Here is a 25,080-nt window from a genome sequence, read left to right as displayed (position 1 = left end):
AACTTCTTACCAATGTTAACCATATAAAAAATTTTATAGTCCAGCAATTCCAATAATATAATTGATCTTGAATTCACTTTGGTTCCTGAACAATTATATTTCCTATATAAAAAAGTGGGTTGATTAAATGGGTTCTCTCTTTCTCATCTTAAAATCTAATAAAGAGGCTCATTTATTAGGTTTTCAAGTACTATTTCCTTTTTATTTCTCAGCTTTATTATCTGCAAATATCTCAAATAAACTGAAAGTAAAAAGTAGATAAAGAAAAGAAATATCGAGGAAAGTAAACTAGATTGTGCCGTACATGCTTTCCTCTGCTGTCCATTTGGAGATAGCAAGACAAGTATTCGCAAGATGATTATTATAATGGAAAGTTTTTTTGTTTAAAATTGATTTCCATGATTCAGCTGAGGCAATAATGAGACTAATGTCACCAAAAGTATTTTTGTATGTATCATTTGACTAAATGACTAAAAAATTTGATTGTTGAATAGGCTGATTGATACTCGTAGTATAACCTAGACCAACAAAGCATTCATCATTTTTAATAAAGCGAACATCAAGTACTTATCAAATAGGAAAGACAATGCTCCTTTTGCTCTCTAAGTGTGGCTAGATAGATAGTGGGAAGTCATTCAATTAGAACACAGGCTATCAATACATTAGAAGGCAGGTTTTGTAGCCTTTTATAGTGGTGTTCTCATCAAAAGTAAGACCTGAGGAACAAAGCAGTTTGTAGGCGTCGCTACTAATATCTCAAGTGATTTCAATAAAAGCCCGTTGAAGATATTTTCGCTCGACAGGAAGTCAACCGTAATAGGTAAAAGCTTCTTCAGTGTCGAAGGAGTTTAAAAGGTTTTTTAATTGTGCTATGTTTTGAATATTGTACCATCAATCAAAGCATTGTTTTCCTCAAGCTCTTTCATCCAAGGTGTAATGCTTTTGGAAAGAATCAAAAAGAGTCGAATACACTAGGGACTGTAGCGAGGTTGTATTTAGAATAGCCTTTATGCACATGTGTTATAGACTTAACGCTCTTAAGTTCAGACCAAGAGAATTTGTTGTGTTTGTTACTAAATTCGTCGGGATTTAAATATGATTTTTTTGTTTTGTAAGCAAAAGAACCATGTGATACGTGCCTGTCACCCATTACCGCCATAGTCAACGGCCGTTTATGCTCGTATTTTGGTAATATCCTGTTGCTATTCTGGAATTTATTTTGTTAAAAGCACCAAAATATTTTTTCAAATCCAACTAAAATATTTACAAATTCTCAAATTGAGAGTGGAACGATTGTATAAATAGTAACGCCCTGAAAAAGAAATTAGCCAATCAGGTTTGCTCTGATACTCAATTTTCTGCAATTACTTCTTCCCGGGACCGTTTATACGCTCTTTTTCAATTGTCTCTTTTCCTTTTTTTCTTTTCTTTTTTTCATATTTTTCACAGCTATGGCAGAAGCAGCACTTGCTCAACATTTATTAAGCTCAGTTCGCAGTGAATTGGACTTGCTAAAGAAATTTAATTATATTCAACCTAAAGCTTATGATGAAATATTAAGGTTACTTCCGACAACGACAACGACGACAAGTCAATTGGGATATGCTGAAGCTTTATACGACTTTACTGGAAGCAATCCATCTGCAGACTTAAACTTTAGAGCAGGTGACAAGATTCAGATTGTGGAATATGGTGAGCTATTACGCTATAAAGGAATTGTGTGTATCTATCTTACATTTTATTCTTAGTAAACGATAATTGGTGGAAAGGAACATTGAATGGAAAAACGGGCTTGTTTCCTAGCAATTATGTTAAAAAAATAGAGCAAGTCTTTTTAAAAAAAAAATGAAAAGTAAAAACTTATTGTGTATCTTTAGGCCACCTTCTTCTGGTCCTTCACCCGCTCTACCCAGTCGTAAAACTGAAAGGGATAGTTACAGTATGCCCACAGGCCAATCCTATCCAACACCTTCTTATTCACCCATGACTCCAGCCTCTACCTATCCTCCCCCTCCTCCTCAACAACAGCAGCCTCCACAGTATCCTCCTCCTCAACAATATGCTCCTCCACCACCTCAACAGCCTTATTCTACTCCTCCACCTCCACAATATGCTCCTCCTCCAGCTGCCAGCCAATATGCTCCTCCCCCAGCTGCCAACCAGTATGCCCCTCCAGCTTCTGCACCCGTAGTAGCTGCCCCTCAAGCCTCTGCCCCCGCTGCAGCTCCCCAAGAAGAAAGCAAAGTGGCTGGGTTTGGCAAGCAGCTTGCAGGCAATGTTGCCAATGCTGCCACATGGGGATTCGGTGCCACAAGTAAGTCTCACAGAACAATGCATGTCTTTTTTTTTTATACTTAATTTTTTATTAGTTGGTAGCGATATTGCTCATTCTATCTTTTAAACAGGTGTGGCATGAACATAAAAAATGGAATTTTTCTCCTCCATCAAATGTTTATTGTATTTTCAATAAAAAAAAATATCTCTTTTATGTCTTTCGTTTGATCATTCTACTTGCATCCACTCTTTCCCACCTTTTTATTGCAGTAAAAAGTTTTTGTTCTTCTTTTTACCAAATTTAGTAAAATGTTCCCTTTTTGTGAACCGTGGAAATAGAAAAAATTACCACAGACCAGCCTTTTTCTTTTTTTTTTTAATTTCTATACGTTTGAAATGGTAAACAAAGCATATATTTAAAAGTATACTCTTATTCTAAAATAGTCTTTAAAGCTTAACTTGGAGATTCCTAAAGAAGGTAAATAAAACAATACCAAAAGCAACCAACCTTTCTCGTTTTGTAACTTTTTTTTTATTTACAGCTCAAGAATTTATTGAATTTGTCAACAATTCACCTTCACCTTTTCACGCTACTCATGAAGCCTCTCAATTATTGATTGCTGCAGGCTTCAAAGAAATTAAAGAACGTGAGAGTTGGAAGATTGAGCGTAAAGGAAAATATTTCTTTACGCGTAATGGATCAGCCATTGTTGCCTTTGTTGTCGGTGGTCAATACAAACCTGGCAATGGCTTTTCTATTGTTGGCGCACACACCGATTCTCCCTGCTTAAAAGTAATAAAAAAAAAGGAAAAAAAAAAAGGGTGTGCTTATTGTATCGTCCATAGTTAAAACCCATTTCCAAAAAAGAAAAATCTGGTTATTTAGAAGTAGGTGTTCAACTTTATGGTGGTGGTATTTGGTAAGTATGGTTGAGATACATGCATGGATGTAGACTTATATTTATCGCAGGCACTCTTGGTTTGATAGAGATTTAAGTGTAGCAGGTCGTGTGCTTGTTGAACAAGCTGATGGTACCTTTAAACATACTTTGGTTAAAGTAGATAGGTAGGATGATGCTTTTTTTGCTCAATGAAAAAAGAAAAAAAAGGACTCATTTTTGGTAGACCTATCTTGCGTATTCCTACACTTGCTATTCATTTGGATCGTACAGCCAATGATGGTGTAAATGAAATAAAAAATGAGTGGATAAATCAAAGAAACTGATCATTGCTTGTAGTTTACTTTTAATAAGGAAGTGCAATTAGCTCCTATCCTTGCTACAGCCACGAAAGCGTAAATATCATAATGTATGTGTTTCTTTTTATCACTAAACGCATTTGAATAGTCAATTGACAGGTATTACTGCTGATGAAGGTGTAGAAGCAGATGAAAGCCACCATCCTTTGTTGATTCGCATCCTGGCTGACGAAATGAAGGTGGAAGGTAAGTGTGTGAGCGGATTGAGATACCTATTTCTAATCTGCCTGTTTCATTAGCCTCTCAAATTCGTGATTTTGAATTAGCAGTTTACGATACACAAAAATCCACTGTTGGAGGCGCCTGCAACGAATTCATCTTTTCTCCACGATTGGATAATCTCGAAATGTCCTTTTGTTCCATCAAGGCACTGATCGCCTCTGAAGCGATTGAAAGTGACAAGAACATTCGTATGGCAGCCCTGTTTGATAATGAAGAGATTGGCTCTCAAACAGCACATGGTGCTGATTCCAACTTATTGCCTGTGACCTTGCAACGTTTGGCCAATACGGAAGTGATTGATTGTGAGAATGTGTCGAGCACAGCTTTTGAGGAAGCTGTTCACAAGAGTATCTTGATCAGTGCTGATATGGCTCATGCCATTCATCCCAACTATGCTGAAAAGCACGAAGAAAATCATCGTCCTCAGATGCATAAGGGTACGGTGATCAAGGTGAATGCCAACCAACGTTATGCTACGACGGCTGTGACAAGTTTGGTATTAAAGGAATTAGCCAAGAAGCACAAGATTCCTATCCAAGTAAGTTTATACACCATCTGTACTTGTTCTCATGATGTCCTTTAGGAATTTGTCGTGCGTAATGATTCCCCTTGTGGATCTACTATTGGACCCATGTTGAGTGCTAAACTTGGTCTTCGTACAGTAGATGTTGGTAATCCACAGTTGAGTATGCATTCTATTCGTGAAACAGGTGGTACGGATGATGTGAAACATGGAATTGACCTCTTGAGAGTAAGTTTTTAAGGGATAGAATTGAATAAGATTTGACACTGTTTAAAATAGGTATTTTATGAAGAATTCGCAGAGTTGGAACAAAAGTTCATTGTGGATTAATAAAGATGAAATGATTCGAATATTTTATATACAAGTTTTATTAAACACTCGCCACTGAACTCTGTTCTTCATTTTTAAATATTTCCATGCGATGAGGTAACATACCCAATCTATTTACAATTTCCTTTTCAATTTGAGGGTATATCTCATCACTTGTATTTCCCTTGACATTCACTACGATATCTTGATAATGTTCTAATAAAGGTCTAGCCATCTTGTGGTGTTGATCAAGACGTACTTTAAATACTTCAGGTGTATCATCTGGTCTTTTCGAGAGAGGTTCAGATGTTATGTCATCCAATCCTCTTTTACGTGGAGGATTATAAGACAGGTTATATACTCTACCAGATGGAATATGAACCCAACGATCTAATAAAGTGAGTAATCAAAATAAGCCTTTAGCTTTACTCTTTACCCATAATTCTTTGTAATATAACATCTTCTGGGACTTGTAAATTAATCACTAAATTCAATGGTTGCATCAACTTTTTCAATGAGGCATCCAATTCTCTCGCTTGATTTAATGTTCTTGGGAACCCATCCAAAAGCCAATTCTATAAACACGATGAATGAATGAAAGCAAAAAAAAAAAAAAAAAAAAAAAAAAAAAAAAAAAAAAATCAAAACATACCGTATTACCAACATTCAATAATTCTTGATGAACAAGAGATATCAACAATTCATCTGGTACTAACTTTCCATCAGCCACAAATTGTTTTGCTTGTTGACCAACCCAAGTCCCTTCATTAATATTCTTTCTAAGTAAATCACCACTTGATAAATGAGATACGCCAAAGTTCTTTTGAAGTCTTGATGATTGTGTACCCTTTCCAGCACCCTTTATGATAGTTGGTAAAGAGAAAGAATAAAAAAAATTAAACTTACAGGACTACCGATAAGTAAAAGCCGTAAGGGTTGAATAGCATTAATAGGACAATCGTGAAATGAACGACGAGAGATAGGTTGGATACAGTGGCGTAACATCAAGGATGAAAAAAAGAAAAAAAAAAAAAAAAAAAAAGAAAAAGTGAAAAATTAGAAATATTTTAAGATAAGAAAAATAAGAAAAATGTTTACCGTTTTTAGATATTTTTGATAAGATTTTAAAGTGGGGGGGAAAAAAAATAAAGTCTAAAGTTGGTTTTATTTATTTGGAAAGTTACCGAACAGAAAGAATTCATTCGCCCATTTTTTTTAATGACTCCAGTTTTTTCCAAATAAATAAATTCCCCTAATTTGCCATTTCATTCTGTAGCACTGACAAAGAAAAACTATAATTTCTTTACCCATCCTTTTTTCTTTCTTGCACCAAAAAGTAAAAAGAGACAAAGTTCTGTTTAGATAGGATTCAGTCCAGCCAAATTGACTCTTTTCTTGCCACTACCAATAAGAATTGATACAAGCATAAAAAGAATAATTATCGTTTCATGTCATCTTAGTAGAGACTGCATAGAAAAAAAAATTCCAATAAAGCGCATCATGCTTGTTGCTTTTACTGCGCAGACCAGATTGAAAATCAAGGATGGAAAATACGAGTCAATAAAATTAGTTTTACATTAATTGTTTGTGAATTAATTCATTTTATTTCTAACCAGAAAAGGTTTAACAAAAGTGATTCATCTGTTTCACCATAACACTTTGTGATAAAGTGAGGCATTTTGCATTTTTTTAAAAAAAGATAGCAAAAAAAAAAAAAAAAAAAAAAAAAAAAAAAAAAGAAAAAAAAAGAAAAAAACACACCAATTTATTGATGTAGGCAAGAATAAACTTGATCAAAGCATGTTTAAAACACAAAAAATGAAGTTGTGATCAAGAGAGGGGGGGGGGAGAGAGTGAGAGAGTGAGAGCAACTTAAGTTTACGCCTCACGAGACATGAGGACCAAGACACTGATCGCTTGGAGTTCGTTGTGAGAGATGGAACGAGCAGAGGTCATGATTTCTTCATTAGAAGGATGACATAACGCCTGGATGGAGAGTTCCCTTCTTGATCGGAAGCCATCCATGACAGGAGGCGTGGTTGGATCATTTTCGCTTGTAGGCGGTGATTCATGCGTTGTCTTCTTTTGTTTTCTTTTACGCCCTCTCGTCTTGTTCTTTTTGTTATTTGCATGAGTTTTGGTATGCTGAATCATGTTGTCATAGCGGCTGAACCTCTTGTGGCATGTTGGCTCTCTACACTCGAATGGCTTCTAAATGACACATTGCTGTTAGCAACGTGCTACCCTTCCTCTTTTTGCTTACTTCTCCAGTGTGCTTCCTTTCATGTCGTGTCAAGTGTTCCGCACGATCAAATTGCATGATGCAGCTGGGATAGCGACATACAAATCTTTTTTTACGAATGGGAACAGCTGAATGGGTCGATTGTTCATTGATGACGAGTGCTTCTGTCATGTTTATTAAAAAAAGTGAGATGTGAAATGAAAGGAAAAGGCTGTGCGCTTTATATTTACATTCTCTGTCTCTCTTTTTCATCATCCTTCTACCAGTGGCCTGAAGGAATGAAGGGAATAGAAGATTGATGTTTTCTTTTTCATGCTCAATTACAATCATGATTCGCTTTTAGATTATGAATGACCCCTTATTAACCTGATATGTTGCTTGTGACCTTATTCTTTATCTCTTTATAGACAGCATGGACGTATTGTAATTTGCACTGAGCTAAAGAAATAAGGTCATCTCATTACTAATTCATGCAAAAAATTCAGCGATCTGTCTATGGTGTCATTTTCATCTTTATATTCCTAGGCACAAAGCTTATTTATTGTATCGCTCCTTGCTTTTGTTGTATAAAATTATGCAGAGTGGGGACTGCGTGATTGTTGAGGATTGTGTAATTATTGGGGATTGTATAGTTCTTGAGGTTTGTATGTTGTTAGTAATTGTATAGTCCAATGTTTACAGACTTTGACAAGCAACTCGGAGATTATTACTGCTTTTGCATGGCTTTTTTGTAACAAATATGCAATTCCCATTCAGCCCACTCCTCTCTTTTTGTAATAAAGAAAAAAAAAAAAAAGTTCAAATGCAGATATTCATGCGACAATTACTAAATAGCTCGAATGCTATTGAAGCAATGAGAACACTCTAATTTACATCACACCTTCAAAAGTAGTCAACTTGTTTATAAATCACGACTGAATAGGAAACATGGGCATAATAACATTTTGTATTCAAAGTAGCTTTATAACAGAATACGAAAGAGAGGAAGCATTGATTCTTCAAAAAATCTTTTTTATTTTGATCTAATTGACATATTTTTTTTTCTTCTGTCTTTAGTTTACATTTCACAGAATAAACTAAGGGACAAATATCTTAATCCAGGATTCACTGATTCTTTCTCTTCTTTTGATTATCAGTTTATTAAACAGTTAATTTTGAAATAAGGTAATGCAAACATAAAATAAAAAAGCTGAATCCAAGGAAACAGTTCACTGGTATATCAATTATAGACTGATACCTAAAAATCACGCTTACTCATTTAGAATTATTATAAATGGGAACACATCTATTCTTTGTAACGCTACATTTTCTTGCTTTAGGAAACTAATAAACTAGCTCCGATTTCAACAATACAATTATGATGCAATGTAGGATGAGGAGCATTGATTATATAAAGAGCCTGAGACAATTCGTAAAACTGCCATTGCATACTGAGAGCAATTCATAATTTCATCCCATCTTCATAAAGGTCAATACAAGGACTTGAACAGCCTTTTTGGGTAGCAGTGACACTTGGATACAAGAGATCCCGTGTGTTACTACAATATCAATTTCTATAATCCAAATGTACTTGTAACAAGTCATACAATGCTCATCTATTTTGTATTCCATCATTCGTTTTTATAATTTTCTTTTCTTTTTTTTTTTAATCTGCATATATTCACACCTTTTCTTTTGTTTAAATACAAGGTTCGTTATCCATTTTTCTTATGGGACATTGTGTCAGCATATCGCAAAGTGCAAAAACTAAGCCAAAGACCAGTAAATATAGCACAGGGCCTAGAAAGATGAGTAAAACGATGATATCAAAAGAGCAAATGACTTCAACGGCCGATTCTACATGTGTTGGAGACCTCACCACCATCAACATAAATAGAGAGTTTCATAACGATGAGACGTCGGCTTATTGGTTGCCAAAAGATGATGAGGAGCAAAGAAGACTGACAGGGGTAAAACAAACATAACAAATTCATCTTTATCACTGACTTGTCTTTGGTTTTCTTAGCAACACTTTAGTATAAAAGAATTGTATAAAGGGTAACTACAAATCATTGTATTAGTGAATAGATTCCTGTACTCTAACATTCCTCCTTTTGTTTGTATCATCAAAAGAAATTTGCTGAATAGTGTTAAGAAGAATATGGACTTTGAAAAAGGAATCGCTGTTCTTGATGTGGGTTGTGGATCAGGTTCATGGATTATGGTTAGTAACAGGGAATGGGGTGTTGATCCTATCAGCCGAGCCCTGGCTTCCCTCAACTTATTTTTCTTCTTACACACTCTATAGGACATGATCACGGATTATCCCAATTGTACCTATCATGGCTGTGACATTGTCGATACAACCAATAAGATCTTAAAGATTGACCAGTTCACCTTTAGCCGGGGCAATGTAGCCCAAAAACTCCCTTATGCTAATAACACATTCGATTTCGTACACATGAGGCTCTTGGTCGCTGCTCTTCGAGAAGATGAATGGCCGATGGCTATTAGAGAACTCGTTCGTGTTACAAAGTCAGGAGGCATGATTCAATTAACTGAAACGGAGCCCGTGGTAGATCATTTTCTTGTTATATTATCAGAATACTCTCTTTTCTCATTTTACACTTATTCATTCATAGCTTAACAAAGATCCATCGTCTGCGTTTTACAAGTTCATTGACGCCTGTGAGTTTTACTGCCATTGATCCCTCCAGTGAGAGTGATGTCAACTGATTTTTTAATAGTTAATTCGGCCTGTCGCCAAAGAGGACAGAACCCACAGATTGCTCTAGAATTAAAAAGATTAGTTTCAGAAAACAAGGATGTCAAGATCACTCAGTCAGAGCATCGAAGCTGTAATATGAGTAAGTTTTTTTTTTTTTGCTACTTTGTATATCGACAGTAGATCAATGTGAATCTTAGGTACCAACTCAACGACAGCAAAAGGCTTTGCATGGGATGTTCTTCAAGGAGCAAAGAGTTTCATACATTCCATAGGACCTCTGATAGGTGTAGAAAGCAAAGAAGATGTTTTGAAGTTCTTGGAAGAACTCAAGTACTGTTTGTTGCATACGGATTGCTATGTTTCTTTTCATTCTGTTGCTGCTGTAAAAAAATAGAATTTTGGAATACTTTCTAACCTTTTCTCATGCTCATCATGACACTCCTAATTCTCTTGAGTTCATTGTGAATAAATGTATACAATAAAAAAAAGTATGATCATCTCAACGTTTTGCTTCATTGTACATTAAAGACATTGAAAAAGGAGAGGAGTGATATTTTCCTTTTCTGCTTCTTATTCAATAGGAAAATATGACCCATGACAATTAACTGAATTTATTATATCCTCAATTGTCATTCTATTTCAAATTATTTTTTAACCCTTGGCTTATTCAGTTGTGAAGAATATATATTTGAATGCATGTCATTGTTTGACGTATCAAACTATTCAAGACTCAGGCTTTTTGACCACTTGAGAAGACGAAGCACCTGTAGCTATTCTGAAATCTTCAACTGAAAGGGTTAAGTAGCTTTTTTTCTCTGCTTCCTATTTATCCAATCGAAAAGAGAACTGTATTGATGAGCAAACTAGCGATGATAGCATTGGCCTCTTAAGGTCGCATTCTAGTTTGTGTCCATTGCTCATTGTCTTCTTTTTCTCTGATAGATGTCACAACGGAAACGGCTATCGAGTACTTAAAATACTTGGAACCCCCACATCCAGATAAATATGACGGCCTTTCAACAAAGGCCTGACATGATCTTATTTGCAAGGGAACCGCAACACATCGTGGATGGAATCATAAGGAATTCTCTCTGCCTAATGATTCCCATAATTGTCATTGATCAATCGCGTATTTAATCAAATAGATCCGATTGTTACATCACACCGATATTGTAAATATGAAATTAGTATGTAGCAAAAGATAGTATTGGAAGCAAAAAGGCTTAAAAATAGACGCTTGCATTGGATGCGTATAAATCTTTTCACCAATAGTATTTGTGTGCCAAACAAAAAGACATGAAGGAAAAGCTACTTTACTCTTTAGCTTAACGTAACTCAATGAACACTATCAGGATACATTTACATTTATCAGGGAAAGCTGTTCTCGCTCTTGTTTCAATGATCTTTATGTGTTGAATTCATTTTTGTTCGAATCGGTCATTAAATCATTTTGCGTCATCATTAAAGACGATCAAAGGGTATTCAAACTTTCTTTGGCTGTTTTAGCAAACTCGGAGTTTAATTTGATTTGCCCTGGTGTTTGAAAAAAAAAAGCTTCGTCCACATACACAAAAAAAACTTTTAGTTTATCCATCATGTTGAGAAGTGCCTCTAGACTTCGTGCAACAGCATGCTTAGCAGCTGCCTCTAGAACAAATGCACGTTTGGCTGCTGTAAGATCATTATATAATTTCAATCACTCAACAAAAAGAAATCTTACTTTATTATAGTCAAAAAGATTCTATTCTACAGTTGAAGAAACCACCAACAAAAGTTCATCCATCGGAAAGAAATTAGTCTGGCTCACCGTTCTTTCTGCCACAGCCTACTCTGGAGCAACCTACTTGGCTCTTAAAAACGAAGCATTTTACGACACTTACACGACCTATGTCCCCGGTGGCGAAAAGTTATTGGATACCTTGGAGGACTGGGCCGATGACGAGCGATTTCGACAATACTATCAACAAGCCAGCGACATAAAGCAGCAAGCAAGTACACACGCGGATAAAGCCAAACGCTATGCCAGCCAGACCAAGGAGTCAGCTCAAGATTGGTACGAATATGTTTCGGATGCGATTGCTCAACTTAAGGGAGAAAAGGAACCTCCCACCACACCCGGTTCTGGCCCTGCACCTTCAGCTAGACGTAGAAAATTCAAACGCGAAGCACTCTTTGCCAATGTGATTCACACCACCGAGAATCAACCCACACCGACATTTGTCAAGTCTGAGCAAGAATGTGTGAATGCGTTTGCCAAGACAGTTGAAGGCCTTGTTGAGGTCTTGAATGAAGCCGGCATGCAAGGCTATGCTAAACGATTAGCCGATTTGGCCACACGCGACGTCGAATCACTTGATAAGGCTTTCAAGTTGATTGAAAGTGAAGAACGCAAGGCCCGGGAAGAGATTGAGACGCTTGAAAAGAAATTGAATGTTGTCTCTGAACGTGTTGAGACTCACCGTGGCGAAATATTGGAAAAGACCAAGGCCCATCAGGCCAAGTCAGAGGAGCGTGTGAAGAAATATGTGAACACGATTGAATCTGAAATTGCTGTGCAGAAGGCTGAAGCAGAGCAGGAATTATTGGATATCCATGCCAAAGAATTAGCTGCCCAACGTCAGCAACGCTTGAACGAGCTCGAAAGCGAACTGAAGGAGAAGGCGATCGAGATTCAAGCTAATTACGTTGAGCAAGTCAAGCACCAAGTCGAAAGCGAGCGTGGTGGTCGCTTGTCTCAAATTGATTTGATCGTTACCAAGCAAGGCGAACTTGAATCACTTGCTCAAGCTGATGCAGAACTATTGGACGACAACCGCAAGGCACACCAACTGATCGTAGCCATTGATGCCCTCAAGAAGGCTGCCCTCTCTGGTCAGCAAACACAGTTTGAATTGGAATTGGAGGCCATTAAAAAATTAAGCGTCAAGACACCCTTTGCCAAATTGGGTGAACGTCAAAGTGATGAATTGCTTCAATTAGTCGCTTCTAGTATCCAAAAGCATGTGGCTCAATACGGTATTACCTCTTTGGCACAGCTCTCTGAACGCTTTGAAATCGTTGCACGTGAAGTGCGTCGTGCAGCCCTGATACCTGAAGAAGATTCTTCCATGATCTCTCATCTTTTATCAATCGTCTTGAGCAGCTTGATGTTTAGAAAGAAGGGTCTTGTTGCTGGTGATGATGTTGAATCAAGATTGGCTCGTGCTGAACATTATCTTCATACCGAAAAAGATTTGGAAAGCGCCACTAGAGAAATCAATCAATTGACCGGCTGGCCTAAGCGATTGGCTCTCGATTGGTTAGACGCTGCTCGTCGCCATTTGGAAGTCAAGCAAGCATTGGAGGTAAATAGAACTAGTGATTAAAAAAAGATGATATTAATTTTACTTTTTTTTATAGATTATGAAATCACAAGCATCTTTAATCAGCATGTTACAGGCAAAATAGAATTATTTTACCTTTTTTTTATAATTAAAAAAGAAAGAAAAAAAGATACAAAAAATGTTGCATGTCCATCTAAGTTCATAAGCTCTAATTCTTTTTTTTTAAACTATAATTTGTGCCTTATTGATCTGGAAAGCACATTCTAGGAGATAAAATCTGGTTATAATCATACTCTCACTGTTCACATTGTAATAAAAGACAGATTGTAGCTTAAACAATCAAAAAGGGGAAGAGACCTCTTTTTATTTTTTCAAGTGATAGCATCCCTCTTACCAAGTTTGATGCATGTATTTTTGTACAGCCAATAAGGCCTGGTATCTGACTTCTTGATCCTCATGTGTCATTAATTCCATAATACGTCTCTTTGCACCAATCTCTTCCAAGATCCTACAAACTAGATTAATGCTAATCTCTCCTTTTATACACTATTCTAAAAACTTACTTTTTTCCTCCCTTGGAAGCAAATTTAATATAGTAACCAACATCACTTGCACCAACAGACAAAACCAGAGTACTGTTGGAAGTACTCAATAAACGGGCAAGAGATCGAAGGAGTTGATAGTTGTGTTCTTCCAGTTTGTGCGCATTTTCTTTCCAAAACACATCTGACTTATGAGGTGGTGACCATTCTAACTTGCCAGTCTCTATTTCAGACGCGTATTGTTCAAATGTACTAAAACAATGCAACTGTGAGCAGCATGTATAAAAAAAATAAAAAAAATATTTACGTAAGGCTTTGAAAATCCTCCTGCAATCTTTCTTTAACAAAGTCAATGTCTTCCAAGATATCAGGATCTGACCATTTACGAGCACTCAAGTTTTCTGTAAAAGGCAATAACTTGGAGACCAACATAGCAGCCAAGTTCTGAGCAGGTGCCTTTTCGACAAGATTCTAAGAGATCAAATGAGTAACAAGATAAAAATCTCTTTCTTCGGTTGCTTACTCTTAAAGTGGCAATAGAAACACGAATGACTTTTTCTTTAACTGCAGATTTAGCTATTTCTACCAACAAAGGAATAATATCATATTTTCTGTTTGTATCATTAGCATATACATATTCCACATAATCCGTGCTATATTAATTTACTCGTTGATTTGGGCAGCAATATCCTTTTCAAAAGTAAGAAGCCATAAGCAAAAGATGATTTGATATTGAATCTGTGGAGTTGAAGAAGTCTTATTAATAGAAAGATGATGTACCAACCTGCACGTTAGGATATCAGTATACTTTATCTCATATATAAACATACGCTTGCTTACTCTTTAATGGTGTTTTGAGTATTCCAAATAGGCAATCGATAGTTACTAATACGCAACAAGGATTCTAATTCTTGAATGACTAATTCTACTACTTCATTTTGATGACTTGTTAATTTTTCTGTAATCCACTGATATAAAGTTGAAAGATCAACAATAGAAGATGGTTCAGGAGCAGAGCTAAATTGATGTGTAAGCAATTTTGTATTTCAAAGCATTTGATGTTACCAAGCAAGAAGAGTCAATAATTTAGAAGCTTCAAGGGACATAAATTCATCTTCACCTTCAAGTGCCTTCAAGAAGGGACGAAAAGGAAGATCGCTTTCAGTTGAAACAGAGTGAAAGTAGGCAGCATTAGCTTCATTAGCTTTTTATAAAAGAAGGTTTAAGCCTGCCAAAAAACCCACGGTTAAGGATTCCCCCGGCCAAATATTTTCCGGCCTCCAACCAAAGTTTTGAAAAGTTTCGGGGCGGGAAAAAATTTGTTACCAATTCCAGGTGGGGGAAGCCTAGGGTTCCCCCTTTTCCTTCCATGCCGGCTGAAATTCCCCTGGCGATTTTTTTTCAAAACCTTTAAAAAATTTTACAAGTTTTTCCGGCCTCAAAATTGGGGGGTGGTTTCCCCCAAAACCTAAAAAAAGGAAAGTTTTTTATTTGGAACCCCTTTCAAATTCCCCCCCAAAAAAAGGCCTTTTTTGAAAAACACCCACTTTTTTTTCCAAAAAAGCCTTTGGAACCAGAACTAAAGGGACCTCCGGGGCCTGGTTTTCCCCTTTTTAAGGGGGGTTTTTTTTTTTTAAAAAAGTTTAAGAAAAAGGGGGGGGAAAAAAAAAAAAAAAAAAAAAAAAAAAAAAAAAAAAAAAAAAAAAAGTTTTGTGAACGCATACTTTGTTATTTGCTCATACACATGCGCTGTCTTGGGTGACACACGGTTTCAATGACAGCTCAAACACTTTTGTAGTCGTCCAAAAAAGAAAAAGAAAATAAAAAAAAAAGGAACTAGATTAGTATTTTTAATACTTCTTTACCCAATTATGTCTATTGCCTATGATGGTTAATCGTGCACTTGCATAAAGAGATTCTATTTGTGAAGCTCAAGTTTAGGTTTCCGAAAGAATGATGAGTTTAAAAATATGGATGTGGTTTTCTTTTTTTTTTTTTTGTTCGTACCCTGGAGAAAAGGTTTATTGTATATAATGTCACTACTCATCAAAGTAATTTAAAAACAATACACATGAAAAAAAAATATTGACATGTTCATTTATAGCATTCTTCAAAGTCGTCTCATTTTATTTCTCGACGTACTATATCTAATGCATCTATACAAAGTAAATAAACAGTGCTTAGCTATAACACATGTACTTATTTATTGAAAACTTTAGAAAATAGAGCACATCACAGCCGAGATCTTTTATTAAAACCAGTAGCAGCAGATATGATTGGGACACCTGATCCTATTTCTAATTTACGGCCTGTCAAATATTATGTATTACCCAATGAAACTAAAGAAGTAAGCATTTGATCTAATGAATCAACTTTAACTGAAAATGAAAACATAGGAAAAGGAATGGAGAGAATCATGTGAAAGAGTAGACGAATTTAATCATAAATTTTGGTATGAAAATAATTCAATGTTTATTAAAGCAAAAGCTGATTATGAAGAAGAATGTAACGATACAAACGCATTTCAAACACAAGCTAATTTTTTTTTCTGAATAGTAAAAATGAATGGAAAAGAAGTGACAGCAGAGGCAATGTCGATGTTTTACAAAGATTTCCTGAATAAGGCCTATGATCGTCAAATGGAATACAATCGTAATTGGTGGAAAATGAATCTGTCTCAACTTTATCCTGGATTTAAAGCAGCTATAAGATCTATGAAGAAGCAAAAAAATATAGAATTGGATAAAGGAACAGGATTTTGGGAAAAGAGCTTTGAATCTTAGAATAAAACTTATTTGTAGAATGCTTTATTGACTTTATTATGAAACTATCCCTTCTCTTGTATTAATTCTGTTTTGAATCTTGTATTAATCAAAATAATGAGGAATCTGATATATTGATACCAACATTACTCGATCTCATATAGTATTCATGATAACACTACTGTTAAAAATAAGCTGAGTTTGTAATAATTGCAGTATCAGGTTTTGGATAAGTTTGCATTAATACAATTGGCCAATATATGAGCAGTAAATAGCGATCATAGGCATACATAACACCAACAAGTGCGCATTTGCTTTTATTCCAAGCGAAAAAAAAAAAAATACAATTTGTATCTTTTGAGTATTCATTTCAGTATTATAAAATAGTGTAATTTTAAAAGATGATTCGTTCTTGACTAAAGGGTTTTTAGAATAAAAAAATACTCATCTTTATTGTAATTTGTATAATCAAATGAATTCTATATTGTGTACTTGTAACAAAATATCATTTTCCATTAATCACTATAGTTTCAGTCCTTTTTTTTTTAAAAAAAAAACAAGAAATTACAGGTTTTTAAAGCAAAAGCATATTTCAAATAAGGAAATTTCCTAATTAGGGAAAACGATCTCTCTTCAAGAAATCACAGCATGCCACGTCTCTGTATGTGTTACAGATCTTTCTCAAAATGAAAGAGATGTACTGTGTGGTATATAAAGTAGAAAATAAAATGACGAAATGAAATCCAAGTTTGATTGGCTCGAAATGAATCCAGGGCCATATTTAATCATTGAGATATGCGTCGGCATTAAGTAAAAAGATAATGTGTTACAGCCATCTAAATCCAGTCATTTCCACTGATTTATATTACTGGATGATAAGAATAAGCGTATACAAGTAAAATGAATAAACAAGCATTCTTTTTTATTATTATTATTTCATTGTCTTTAGGAATTCTATCGTTTTTTGCTATAAAAAAATAAAAATAGATCGGAGATGATTATATTAGCATGAATTCAGATTGGTTATCAGCGATGTTGCAAATAACAAAGTTGCCCAATAATAATTAAAGATCTTCACTTGGACATCTGTCAGAGGTTATTCATCCTACTTTAATCCCTTTTTGTTTTTTTATTCTCATTTACAACCATTGAAGCTTAGAGAATAGTATAATTTGTACTTGGCCATCATCAACAACTGTCACTCACTCATTGATTTTTTTTCTTTTACTGAATAGGGTTATAGAAAATAAGGACAGATGAGATGACGACTTGTGATTGGATGCAAAAGAGCCAATGATTCTCTCTTTTTGTACAACTCAATCTCTTGCTTATTTAAAGATCAAGTCAATTCAACCCTTTCTTTCTTTTTTTAATTTTTTTCCCTTTTGAAAGTCGATTAGATGAAGGTGATTGATAAGATTAAGAGAGCTGAACAAGAAGGACGTTCATTTTGGTCCTTTGAATATTTTCCTCCAAAGACACCTCAGGTACAATAAAACAATGGGATTGATAGATCCTAATTTATTTTAGGGTGTTCAAAACTTGTATGATCGTATGGAAAGAATGCAACGTTATGGCCCTGAATTCGTTGACGTTACTTGGGGTGCTGGTGGTACATCTGCTGATTTGACAACTGAGATTGTTGCTACTGCACAATCTGTTTATGGTTTAGAAACAATGATGCATTTGACATGTACAAATATGCCTGTCCAACAAATTGATGACGCATTAGAAGTAAATACATCAACAATTTGCTTCTTCTTTTTACTTATTTTGTAGGCTGCTAAAAAATGTGGATGTCAAAACATTTTGGCTTTACGTGGTGATCCTCCCAAAGGTCAAGCTAATTGGGAATCTTGTGAAAGTGGATTTGAACATGCTGTTGATCTTGTTCGTTATATTCGTCAAAAATATGGTGATTACTTTTGTATTGCTGTTGCAGGTTCGTGTTTTCTTTATTTTATAGACTATTTCTAACCTTAAAGAATAGGTCATCCTGAAGGTCATATCGATAATCCTGATAAAGAAGATGATTTATTGAGACTAAAGGAAAAGGTGGATGCAGGTGCTGATCTTGTTGTAACTCAACTCTTTTTTGATATTGAAGCCTTTATTACCTTTTATCACAAGGCTCGTGCTATTGGTATCGAATGCCCTATTTTACCTGGTGTGTTTCCTATTCAAAATTACAGTGGTTTGAAACGTGTGATTGCATTCAATGATAATTTTGTACCTCAAAAGATTTGGGATGAGCTTGAATCCATTAAAGAAGATGATACGGCCGTTAAAGAATATGGTATCAATCTCACCGTGGACTTCATCAAGCGATTCCGACAAGAGGGTATCAACGGTTTCCATCTCTATACTTTCAACCTCGAAAGATCCTCACGCTTGGTCTTGGAACGTCTTGAGTTGGTCGCTCCTATTGAAAACATCAAGCCTTTGCCATGGTCTCCTTCATTAAATAACAAACGTGCCAAGGAAAATGTACGACCGATCTTTTGGAAGAATCGTACAAAGAGTTATATTCAACGTACCGAGACTTGGGATGAATTTCCCAATGGTCGATGGGGTGACTCTCGTTCTCCTGCCTTTGGTGAATTGGATGGTTGGGGTATCAACTTGCGTTATCCTGTTGAACAGTGCATCAAGATGTGGGGTACACCAAAGAGTGCGGATGATATCGCTTCTACCTTTGCTCGTTATTGTAAAGGAGAGATTGCGGGTATCCCTTGGAGTTCTCAACAGTTGGATGCGGAAACTGAAATCATTCGTCAGCGCTTGTCTGCCATCAATCTCCTTGGTTATCTGACAATCAATTCTCAACCTGCTGTGAACGGGGTCAAAAGTTCTCATTCTGTCTATGGCTGGGGACCCAAAAATGGCTATGTTTATCAAAAGGCCTACCTCGAATTCTTTGTCTCACCCGATAAATTACCCGAATTGATCGCAAAGATCGACAAAGACCCACAAGTCACTTATTATGCTGTCAACAAACAAGGCGATTTACGTACCAACACACAAAGTGATGAACCTAACGCCGTCACTTGGGGTGTCTTTCCTGGTAAAGAAATCATCCAACCTACGATCGTAGAGGCAATTGCCTTTATGGCTTGGAAGGATGAGGCCTTTGAACTTTGGAGTAGATGGGCTCGTATCTATGAACGTGAGAGTGAATCGGCTGAATTGATCTTGGATGTAACCAATAATTATTATTTGATTAATATTGTTCACAATGATTTCCAAGATGAAAATGGTATCTGGAGACTATTTGACTTAGAAATTGATGGTGAAATATCTCGTAAATTATTACAATCCAGTGTTGCTCGTTAAAGAAAAAAAAAGAGAAAGAGAGAAAGAGAAAGAGAGCTAAACTTTTGTATTCAACATGCCACTCCTCCTTCTCTATACATACACCATCCTTTTTCATATTTATACATACACACTTATATATATATTCTCTCTCTTTTGGAGAAACTTGTTAATAGTATTCAACTACCCACTTTTTCAAATTTATATATTCCCTTAATAAAAAAAATTTGTTTTGTTTTGACATACAATCTTTTTTTTTAGATTATAAAAAATTGCTGAGCGAAAAAAAAAAAAGACAAAAAATAATAGTAATCATCATCGTCCCACATCAATCTTAACCCTGCTACAAAAGGGAATCAGGAAAATACAGCTGATAAGAAATTTTTGATTTTTTTTAACGGACATCGGACAAATTATTGCCGTTGCACACCGATCCATTCAAAGATGTATTAAATCTGTAAAGAAGAAATAGATCAAATCCCAATAGATAATGTTGATTATATGAATAGATTTAAAGTAAAAAGAAGTAGATTTCAATTTCTTTAAAAGAATGAAAAATAAGATCATTTACGGCCCTAAGGATAAACACACACACACTCGCGTGCAAAAAAAAAAAAAAAAAAAAAAAAAAAAAAATAAAAAAAAAGATATAAAATAGCTCCATCGCAAGTTTTTTTTTTTTTTTTTTCTTTACTTTTTTCCCAAACTCTTTATGGAGGAAAAATACGATTTGGAAATTGACCCAGAACGGATTGAGTTTCAAAAAGTAATTGAAGCTTCATCCACAAGTACACTTGATCAATATATACCTATTGGTCGCCGAGAGACATATGGTGAGCAAGAAGTGGATCAAGTCAATGTTGAAGGTATAAACCGAACAGTAAAATGATCGAATTGCATACTTAATGTGTAACTTAAAGGCTAAAATTCAATACGAGGAACTTCGGCGTGAACTGTCTGCACTCAGTCAAAAGACATCGCCCTCAAAGCTGGAATTAGGACAAACGGATGAATTTAACCTTAGTGAATTCTTGCATGGTATGTCTCAAGAACTGGATGCGAATGGTAAAAAGCGTAAGCACTTAGGTGTCTTGTGGGAAAATCTTCACGTTGAGGTATTAAAAAAAAAAAAAAAAAAAAAAAAAAAAAAAAAAAAGAGCGCAGTGACAAACGGATCTGTTGATGATTATAGGGACTTGGTGCTGATGCGTTTACGATCCCAACGGTCTACAGTAGCATCATGTATGTTTTAAAATTTTGGAAGATATTCAAGAAGAATAACTCAAGTACCAAAGTGATTTTGGATAACTTGACAGGATGCTGTCGAGATGGTGAGATGTTACTTGTCCTGGGCCGTCCTGGAGCTGGTTGTAGTTCATTTCTTAAGGTGATTGCCAACATGCGTGGATCTTTTACAAAAATTGATGGCGTTGTAAGCTATGGTGGGATCGATCCAGATTTATTCTCTCAGCGTTACCAGGGCCAAGTATGCTACAATGAAGAAGAAGATCAGCACTACCCAACCTTGACAGCCAAGCAAACCCTTCAATTTGCACTTAGAACCAAGGCACCGGGCAAACGTCTACCGGAACAAAGCAAAGCCGATTTTGTGGATCGTGTGCTTTATTTGTTAGGCAACATGCTCGGGTTGACCAAGCAGATGGACACAATGGTCGGCAACGCCTTCCTTCGCGGTCTTTCGGGCGGAGAACGTAAGCGATTATCGATTGCTGAGCAAATGACGACGCACAGTACCATCAACTGTTGGGACTGTTCAACACGTGGTTTGGATGCTGCCTCTGCTTTGGACTATGTGCGTTCACTTCGAATCATGACCGACATCTTTCAGACAACTACAATCGCTACACTCTATCAGGCTTCCAACAGTATCTACAACGTGTTTGATAAGGTGCTCGTCTTGGATGAAGGTCACTGCATCTTTTTCGGTCCCGTCAAGGCAGCCAAACCCTACTTTGAGTCTTTAGGTTTCTATTGTCCACCGCGCAAGTCAACACCTGATTTCCTTACTGGTCTGTGTAATCCTCTTGAACGTGAATTTCGTCCAGGCTTTGAACAGATGGCACCCAAGCACGCTACTGAGTTTCAAGAACGTTATTTTCAATCCGACATTTACCAAGACATGCTTCGTGATTTTAATGATTACAAGGACCTAGTCCAACGAGAAGACAAGGCTGCTGAATTTGAAGATGCCGTTCGTCAAGAACATCAAAAGAGAGCATCCAAACAATCACCCTACATTGCCTCCTTTTATCAACAGGTCAAAGCCCTTACAATTCGCCAATATCATTTGTTGATCAAAGATAGAGAGGCCCTGATCTCCCGGTATGGTACCATCCTTATCCAGTCACTAATCACCGCTTCCTGTTTCTTTCGAATCCCACTCACTGCCGCAGGTGCCTTCTCTCGTGGTGGTGCTCTCTTCTTTGCTGTTCTCTTCAATGCCTTCATCTCTCAATCCGAATTGGTACGATTCTTGACAGGTCGACCTATCCTTGAAAAGCATAAACAATATGCACTTTATAGACCTTCTGCTTTTTATGTTGCTCAAGTCATCATGGATATTCCTTATGCTATTGCTCAAGGTACGTTTAAGAGGATTATTGAAAATATTTATTTATTTATTTTTTTTCTAGTATTATTGTTTGAAATCTGTTCTTATTTCATGATGGGTCTCAACTTATCTGCTGGAAGATTCTTTACATTTTTCATTGTCCTCTTCTTTATCAACATGTGCATGAATGGCTTCTTTCGATTCTTTGGAGCCGTCATGTCTGATTTTTTCCTTGCCACACAAATCACAGGTGTCTTACTGATCGCACTGACATCCTATACCGGATACACAATTCCTTACAAAAAGATGCATCCTTGGCTCTTTTGGATCTATTACATTAACCCTATTGCGTATGCTTACAAGGCTCTCTTGTCCAACGAGATGCATGGTCAAGTCTACTCGTGTGAGACCAACGCGATCCCCTCGGGACCTGGATACGATGATTGGAATTATAAGGTCTGTACGATGCAAGGCGGTACATCCGGAAATCCCAATGTGTTGGGTGACGACTACTTGATCGAGGCCCTGGACTACAAACCTTGGCAGCTGTGGGCACCTGATTTCATTGTGGTCGTCGCCTTCTTTTTATTCTTCACCCTCTTGACGGCCTTGGCGATGGAGTGGGGTGGGATGAGCAAGGCGGCCTCTCTGACAAGACTGTATTTGCCAGGAAAGGCACCTAGACCACGTACGGTGGAGGAAGAGGAAGAACGTCGTCGACTTCAGCAAAAGATGGCCCAAATGGACAAGATCTCGACAGGTACCACCTTTTCTTGGCAGCACATCAATTACACCGTGCCCTTTCAAGGTGGCACACTTCAGCTCTTGAATGATATCGGTGGTATTGTCAGACCGGGACATCTGACTGCTCTGATGGGATCCTCTGGTGCAGGCAAGACGACCCTTTTGGATGTCCTCGCCCGTCGAAAGACGATTGGTAAAGTGGAGGGCAGTGTCTACTTGAACGGCGAAGCCTTGATGAATGACTTTGAGCGTATTACGGGGTACTGTGAGCAAATGGATATCCATCAACCCAAAGTCACAGTACGTGAAGCGCTTCGCTTCTCGGCCAGTTTGCGTCAACCGCGTGAGGTCTCACAAGAAGAAAAGTATGAGTATGTGGAACAGATCATTCAGTTGCTTGAAATGGAAGATATTGGCGATGCGCAGATTGGTGACGTCGGTTCTGGATTCGGTATCTCGGTCGAGGAGCGAAAGAGATTGACGATTGGTATGGAATTAGTTGGCAAACCTCAGCTGCTCTTTTTGGATGAACCCACCTCGGGTTTAGATGCTCAAAGTTCGTACAACATCATTCGCTTCATTCGCAAGTTGGCTGATGCCGGATGGCCTGTGCTTTGTACCATTCACCAACCCTCTGCTATCCTATTTGAACACTTTGATCATTTGCTGCTGCTCGTCCGTGGCGGTCGTACAGCTTATCACGGTGAGATCGGAAAAGATTCACGTACGATGATTGATTACTTTGAGCGAAACGGAGGGCCTATCTGTACACCTAATGCCAATCCTGCTGAATACATTCTGGAAGTTGTCGGTGCAGGCACGGCTGGTAAAGCCACTCAGGACTGGGCCGACGTTTGGGCAAACTCAAAAGAGGCAAAGGCTTTGGACGCTGAACTGGACGAGATCGATCGAACGGCGGATAAGAACCCGACCAGAATAGCACACACCTATGCGACATCCTTTGGTACTCAACTACGACTTGTTCTTACCCGTATGTCACTGGCCTATTGGCGTACACCCGAATATAACATTGGGCGTTTCAGAAACTTGATGTTTACCTCCCTGATCACTGGCTTCACCTTTTGGAAATTGGGTAATTCGTCCTCAGACATGCTCTACAAGGTCTTTGCTCTCTTTAGTACCTTTATTATGGCCATGGTCATGATTATCATGGCTCAGCCGAAATTCATGGTCGAACGTATCTACTTTCGTCGCGAATATGCGTCAAGATACTATGGGTGGGTGCCCGTTGGTATCTCTGCTAATTGTAGTGAGTTGCCCTACATCATCTTTTTTGCAGCTGCTTACATGTGTGGCTTTTACTGGACGGCAGGTATGGTCAACACGCCTCAGGCCTGTGGTTATTTTTACATTACCTTTGTTGTCCTTGTCTGCTGGGCTGTCACTTTGGGTTTCGTGATTGCTGCTATTGCCGAACTTCCTACGATGGCCGCCGTGATCAATCCTTTGGTTGTCTCACTCCTCATCCTCTTTTGTGGTTTGATGCAGTCACCCTATGCCATGCCTCACTTTTGGAGCTCATGGATGTACTGGCTTGATCCTTTCCACTACTATATTGAGGGTCTGGCGGTAAACGAATTGGCTGATTTGAAGGTAGAGTGCACAGAATCAGACCTTGTCCGGTTCTTGCCTCCTCCCGGACAGACTTGTGGTGAATATACAGCCAGGTTCATGTCCTATTCTACAGGTTACATCGCCAACCCTGATGCTGTTCAACCTGAATTCTGCGGTTATTGTACTTACAAATCTGGTCCTGAATTTTACGAAACTGGAATGGGATGGAACGCTGCACACAAGTGGAGAAATTTTGGTATCTTGATTGCCTTTTTTGCGTTTAATACCTTTGTCTTTTTGGGCATGATTTATCTTAGACGAAAAGGAAGGCGTTAATTCTTACCGTTATATACATCCGTTATCCTTTTGTACATTAATACACGTAGTCTTTTATAAAAGTTATACAATATAATACTAAATAACACTTGTCTTGTTTTATTGCTTTTCAGTAAGAAAAATGATTGAGTATTTTTTGCAAAGAATTTAACAATCACAACCAAAAAGTTGATATGCACACACACACAGAGAGAGAGAGAGAACACTGACTTGATTTCTAAATGTGCTTTGTCTTATAAAATGAAAAAAAAAAAAGAGAAATGAGAATCACAACTTGATCTTAGAGCATGAATTCATTGGCTGAACCATTTTACGTAATAAGCTTGCATTAAAGATTGCTTGCATTTTGTGTGACAAGAGATGTAAGAAAAAAAAAAAA

General features: G+C 37.1%; 10 protein-coding genes across 10 annotated transcripts; 7 read left to right on the top strand and 3 right to left on the bottom strand.

Moving 5' to 3' along the window:
* Positions 1–1,451: 1,451 nt before the first annotated feature.
* On the top strand, positions 1,452–2,358 carry RO3G_02989 (uncharacterized protein; the record flags this gene model as incomplete). The annotated part of the gene is made up of 3 exons (XM_067657580.1): positions 1,452–1,692; positions 1,749–1,794; positions 1,878–2,358. 3 exons carry the CDS (start codon positions 1,452–1,454, stop codon positions 2,356–2,358), a joined length of 768 nt encoding a protein of 255 aa, XP_067513681.1.
* Positions 2,359–2,670: 312 nt separating this feature from the next.
* RO3G_02988 (uncharacterized protein) lies at positions 2,671–4,607 on the top strand (the record flags this gene model as incomplete). The annotated part of the gene is made up of 11 exons (XM_067657579.1): positions 2,671–2,673; positions 2,719–2,752; positions 2,817–3,067; positions 3,121–3,194; positions 3,245–3,340; positions 3,400–3,457; positions 3,513–3,568; positions 3,621–3,718; positions 3,772–4,292; positions 4,338–4,505; positions 4,557–4,607. 11 exons carry the CDS (start codon positions 2,671–2,673, stop codon positions 4,605–4,607), a joined length of 1,410 nt encoding a protein of 469 aa, XP_067513680.1.
* A 404-nt stretch (positions 4,608–5,011) lies between these two features.
* Positions 5,012–5,591, bottom strand: RO3G_02987 (uncharacterized protein; the record flags this gene model as incomplete). The annotated part of the gene is made up of 3 exons (XM_067657578.1): positions 5,012–5,161; positions 5,239–5,445; positions 5,493–5,591. 3 exons carry the CDS (start codon positions 5,589–5,591, stop codon positions 5,012–5,014), a joined length of 456 nt encoding a protein of 151 aa, XP_067513679.1.
* Positions 5,592–6,464: 873 nt separating this feature from the next.
* Positions 6,465–6,999, bottom strand: RO3G_02986 (uncharacterized protein; the record flags this gene model as incomplete). The annotated part of the gene is made up of 2 exons (XM_067657577.1): positions 6,465–6,731; positions 6,850–6,999. 2 exons carry the CDS (start codon positions 6,997–6,999, stop codon positions 6,465–6,467), a joined length of 417 nt encoding a protein of 138 aa, XP_067513678.1.
* A 1,969-nt stretch (positions 7,000–8,968) lies between these two features.
* On the top strand, positions 8,969–10,140 carry RO3G_02985 (uncharacterized protein; the record flags this gene model as incomplete). Its single annotated transcript, XM_067657576.1, has 6 exons — positions 8,969–9,031; positions 9,116–9,382; positions 9,450–9,495; positions 9,555–9,674; positions 9,808–9,917; positions 10,117–10,140. 6 exons carry the CDS (start codon positions 8,969–8,971, stop codon positions 10,138–10,140), a joined length of 630 nt encoding a protein of 209 aa, XP_067513677.1.
* Positions 10,141–11,130: 990 nt separating this feature from the next.
* Positions 11,131–12,900, top strand: RO3G_02984 (uncharacterized protein; the record flags this gene model as incomplete). The annotated part of the gene is made up of 2 exons (XM_067657575.1): positions 11,131–11,208; positions 11,266–12,900. The coding sequence occupies 2 exons, from the start codon at positions 11,131–11,133 to the stop codon at positions 12,898–12,900; spliced, it is 1,713 nt and encodes a 570-aa protein (XP_067513676.1).
* A 348-nt stretch (positions 12,901–13,248) lies between these two features.
* RO3G_02983 (uncharacterized protein) lies at positions 13,249–14,506 on the bottom strand (the record flags this gene model as incomplete). Its single annotated transcript, XM_067657574.1, has 6 exons — positions 13,249–13,366; positions 13,422–13,652; positions 13,708–13,871; positions 13,924–14,053; positions 14,241–14,417; positions 14,466–14,506. 6 exons carry the CDS (start codon positions 14,504–14,506, stop codon positions 13,249–13,251), a joined length of 861 nt encoding a protein of 286 aa, XP_067513675.1.
* Positions 14,507–15,868: 1,362 nt separating this feature from the next.
* RO3G_02982 (uncharacterized protein) lies at positions 15,869–16,183 on the top strand (the record flags this gene model as incomplete). The annotated part of the gene is made up of 2 exons (XM_067657573.1): positions 15,869–15,905; positions 15,957–16,183. 2 exons carry the CDS (start codon positions 15,869–15,871, stop codon positions 16,181–16,183), a joined length of 264 nt encoding a protein of 87 aa, XP_067513674.1.
* A 1,379-nt stretch (positions 16,184–17,562) lies between these two features.
* On the top strand, positions 17,563–19,495 carry RO3G_02981 (uncharacterized protein; the record flags this gene model as incomplete). The annotated part of the gene is made up of 4 exons (XM_067657572.1): positions 17,563–17,649; positions 17,693–17,896; positions 17,942–18,104; positions 18,153–19,495. The coding sequence occupies 4 exons, from the start codon at positions 17,563–17,565 to the stop codon at positions 19,493–19,495; spliced, it is 1,797 nt and encodes a 598-aa protein (XP_067513673.1).
* A 691-nt stretch (positions 19,496–20,186) lies between these two features.
* Positions 20,187–24,701, top strand: RO3G_02980 (uncharacterized protein; the record flags this gene model as incomplete). The annotated part of the gene is made up of 4 exons (XM_067657571.1): positions 20,187–20,354; positions 20,395–20,589; positions 20,667–22,077; positions 22,129–24,701. 4 exons carry the CDS (start codon positions 20,187–20,189, stop codon positions 24,699–24,701), a joined length of 4,347 nt encoding a protein of 1,448 aa, XP_067513672.1.
* Positions 24,702–25,080: the final 379 nt, after the last annotated feature.

This window comes from Rhizopus delemar, genomic scaffold, assembly GCF_000149305.1.
Source record: "Rhizopus delemar RA 99-880 supercont3.2 genomic scaffold, whole genome shotgun sequence".
Classification (NCBI taxonomy): domain Eukaryota; kingdom Fungi; phylum Mucoromycota; class Mucoromycetes; order Mucorales; family Rhizopodaceae; genus Rhizopus; species Rhizopus delemar.
The sequence above is the reverse complement of the archived record's forward strand: the minus strand, read 5'-3'. Positions and strand labels throughout refer to the sequence as shown.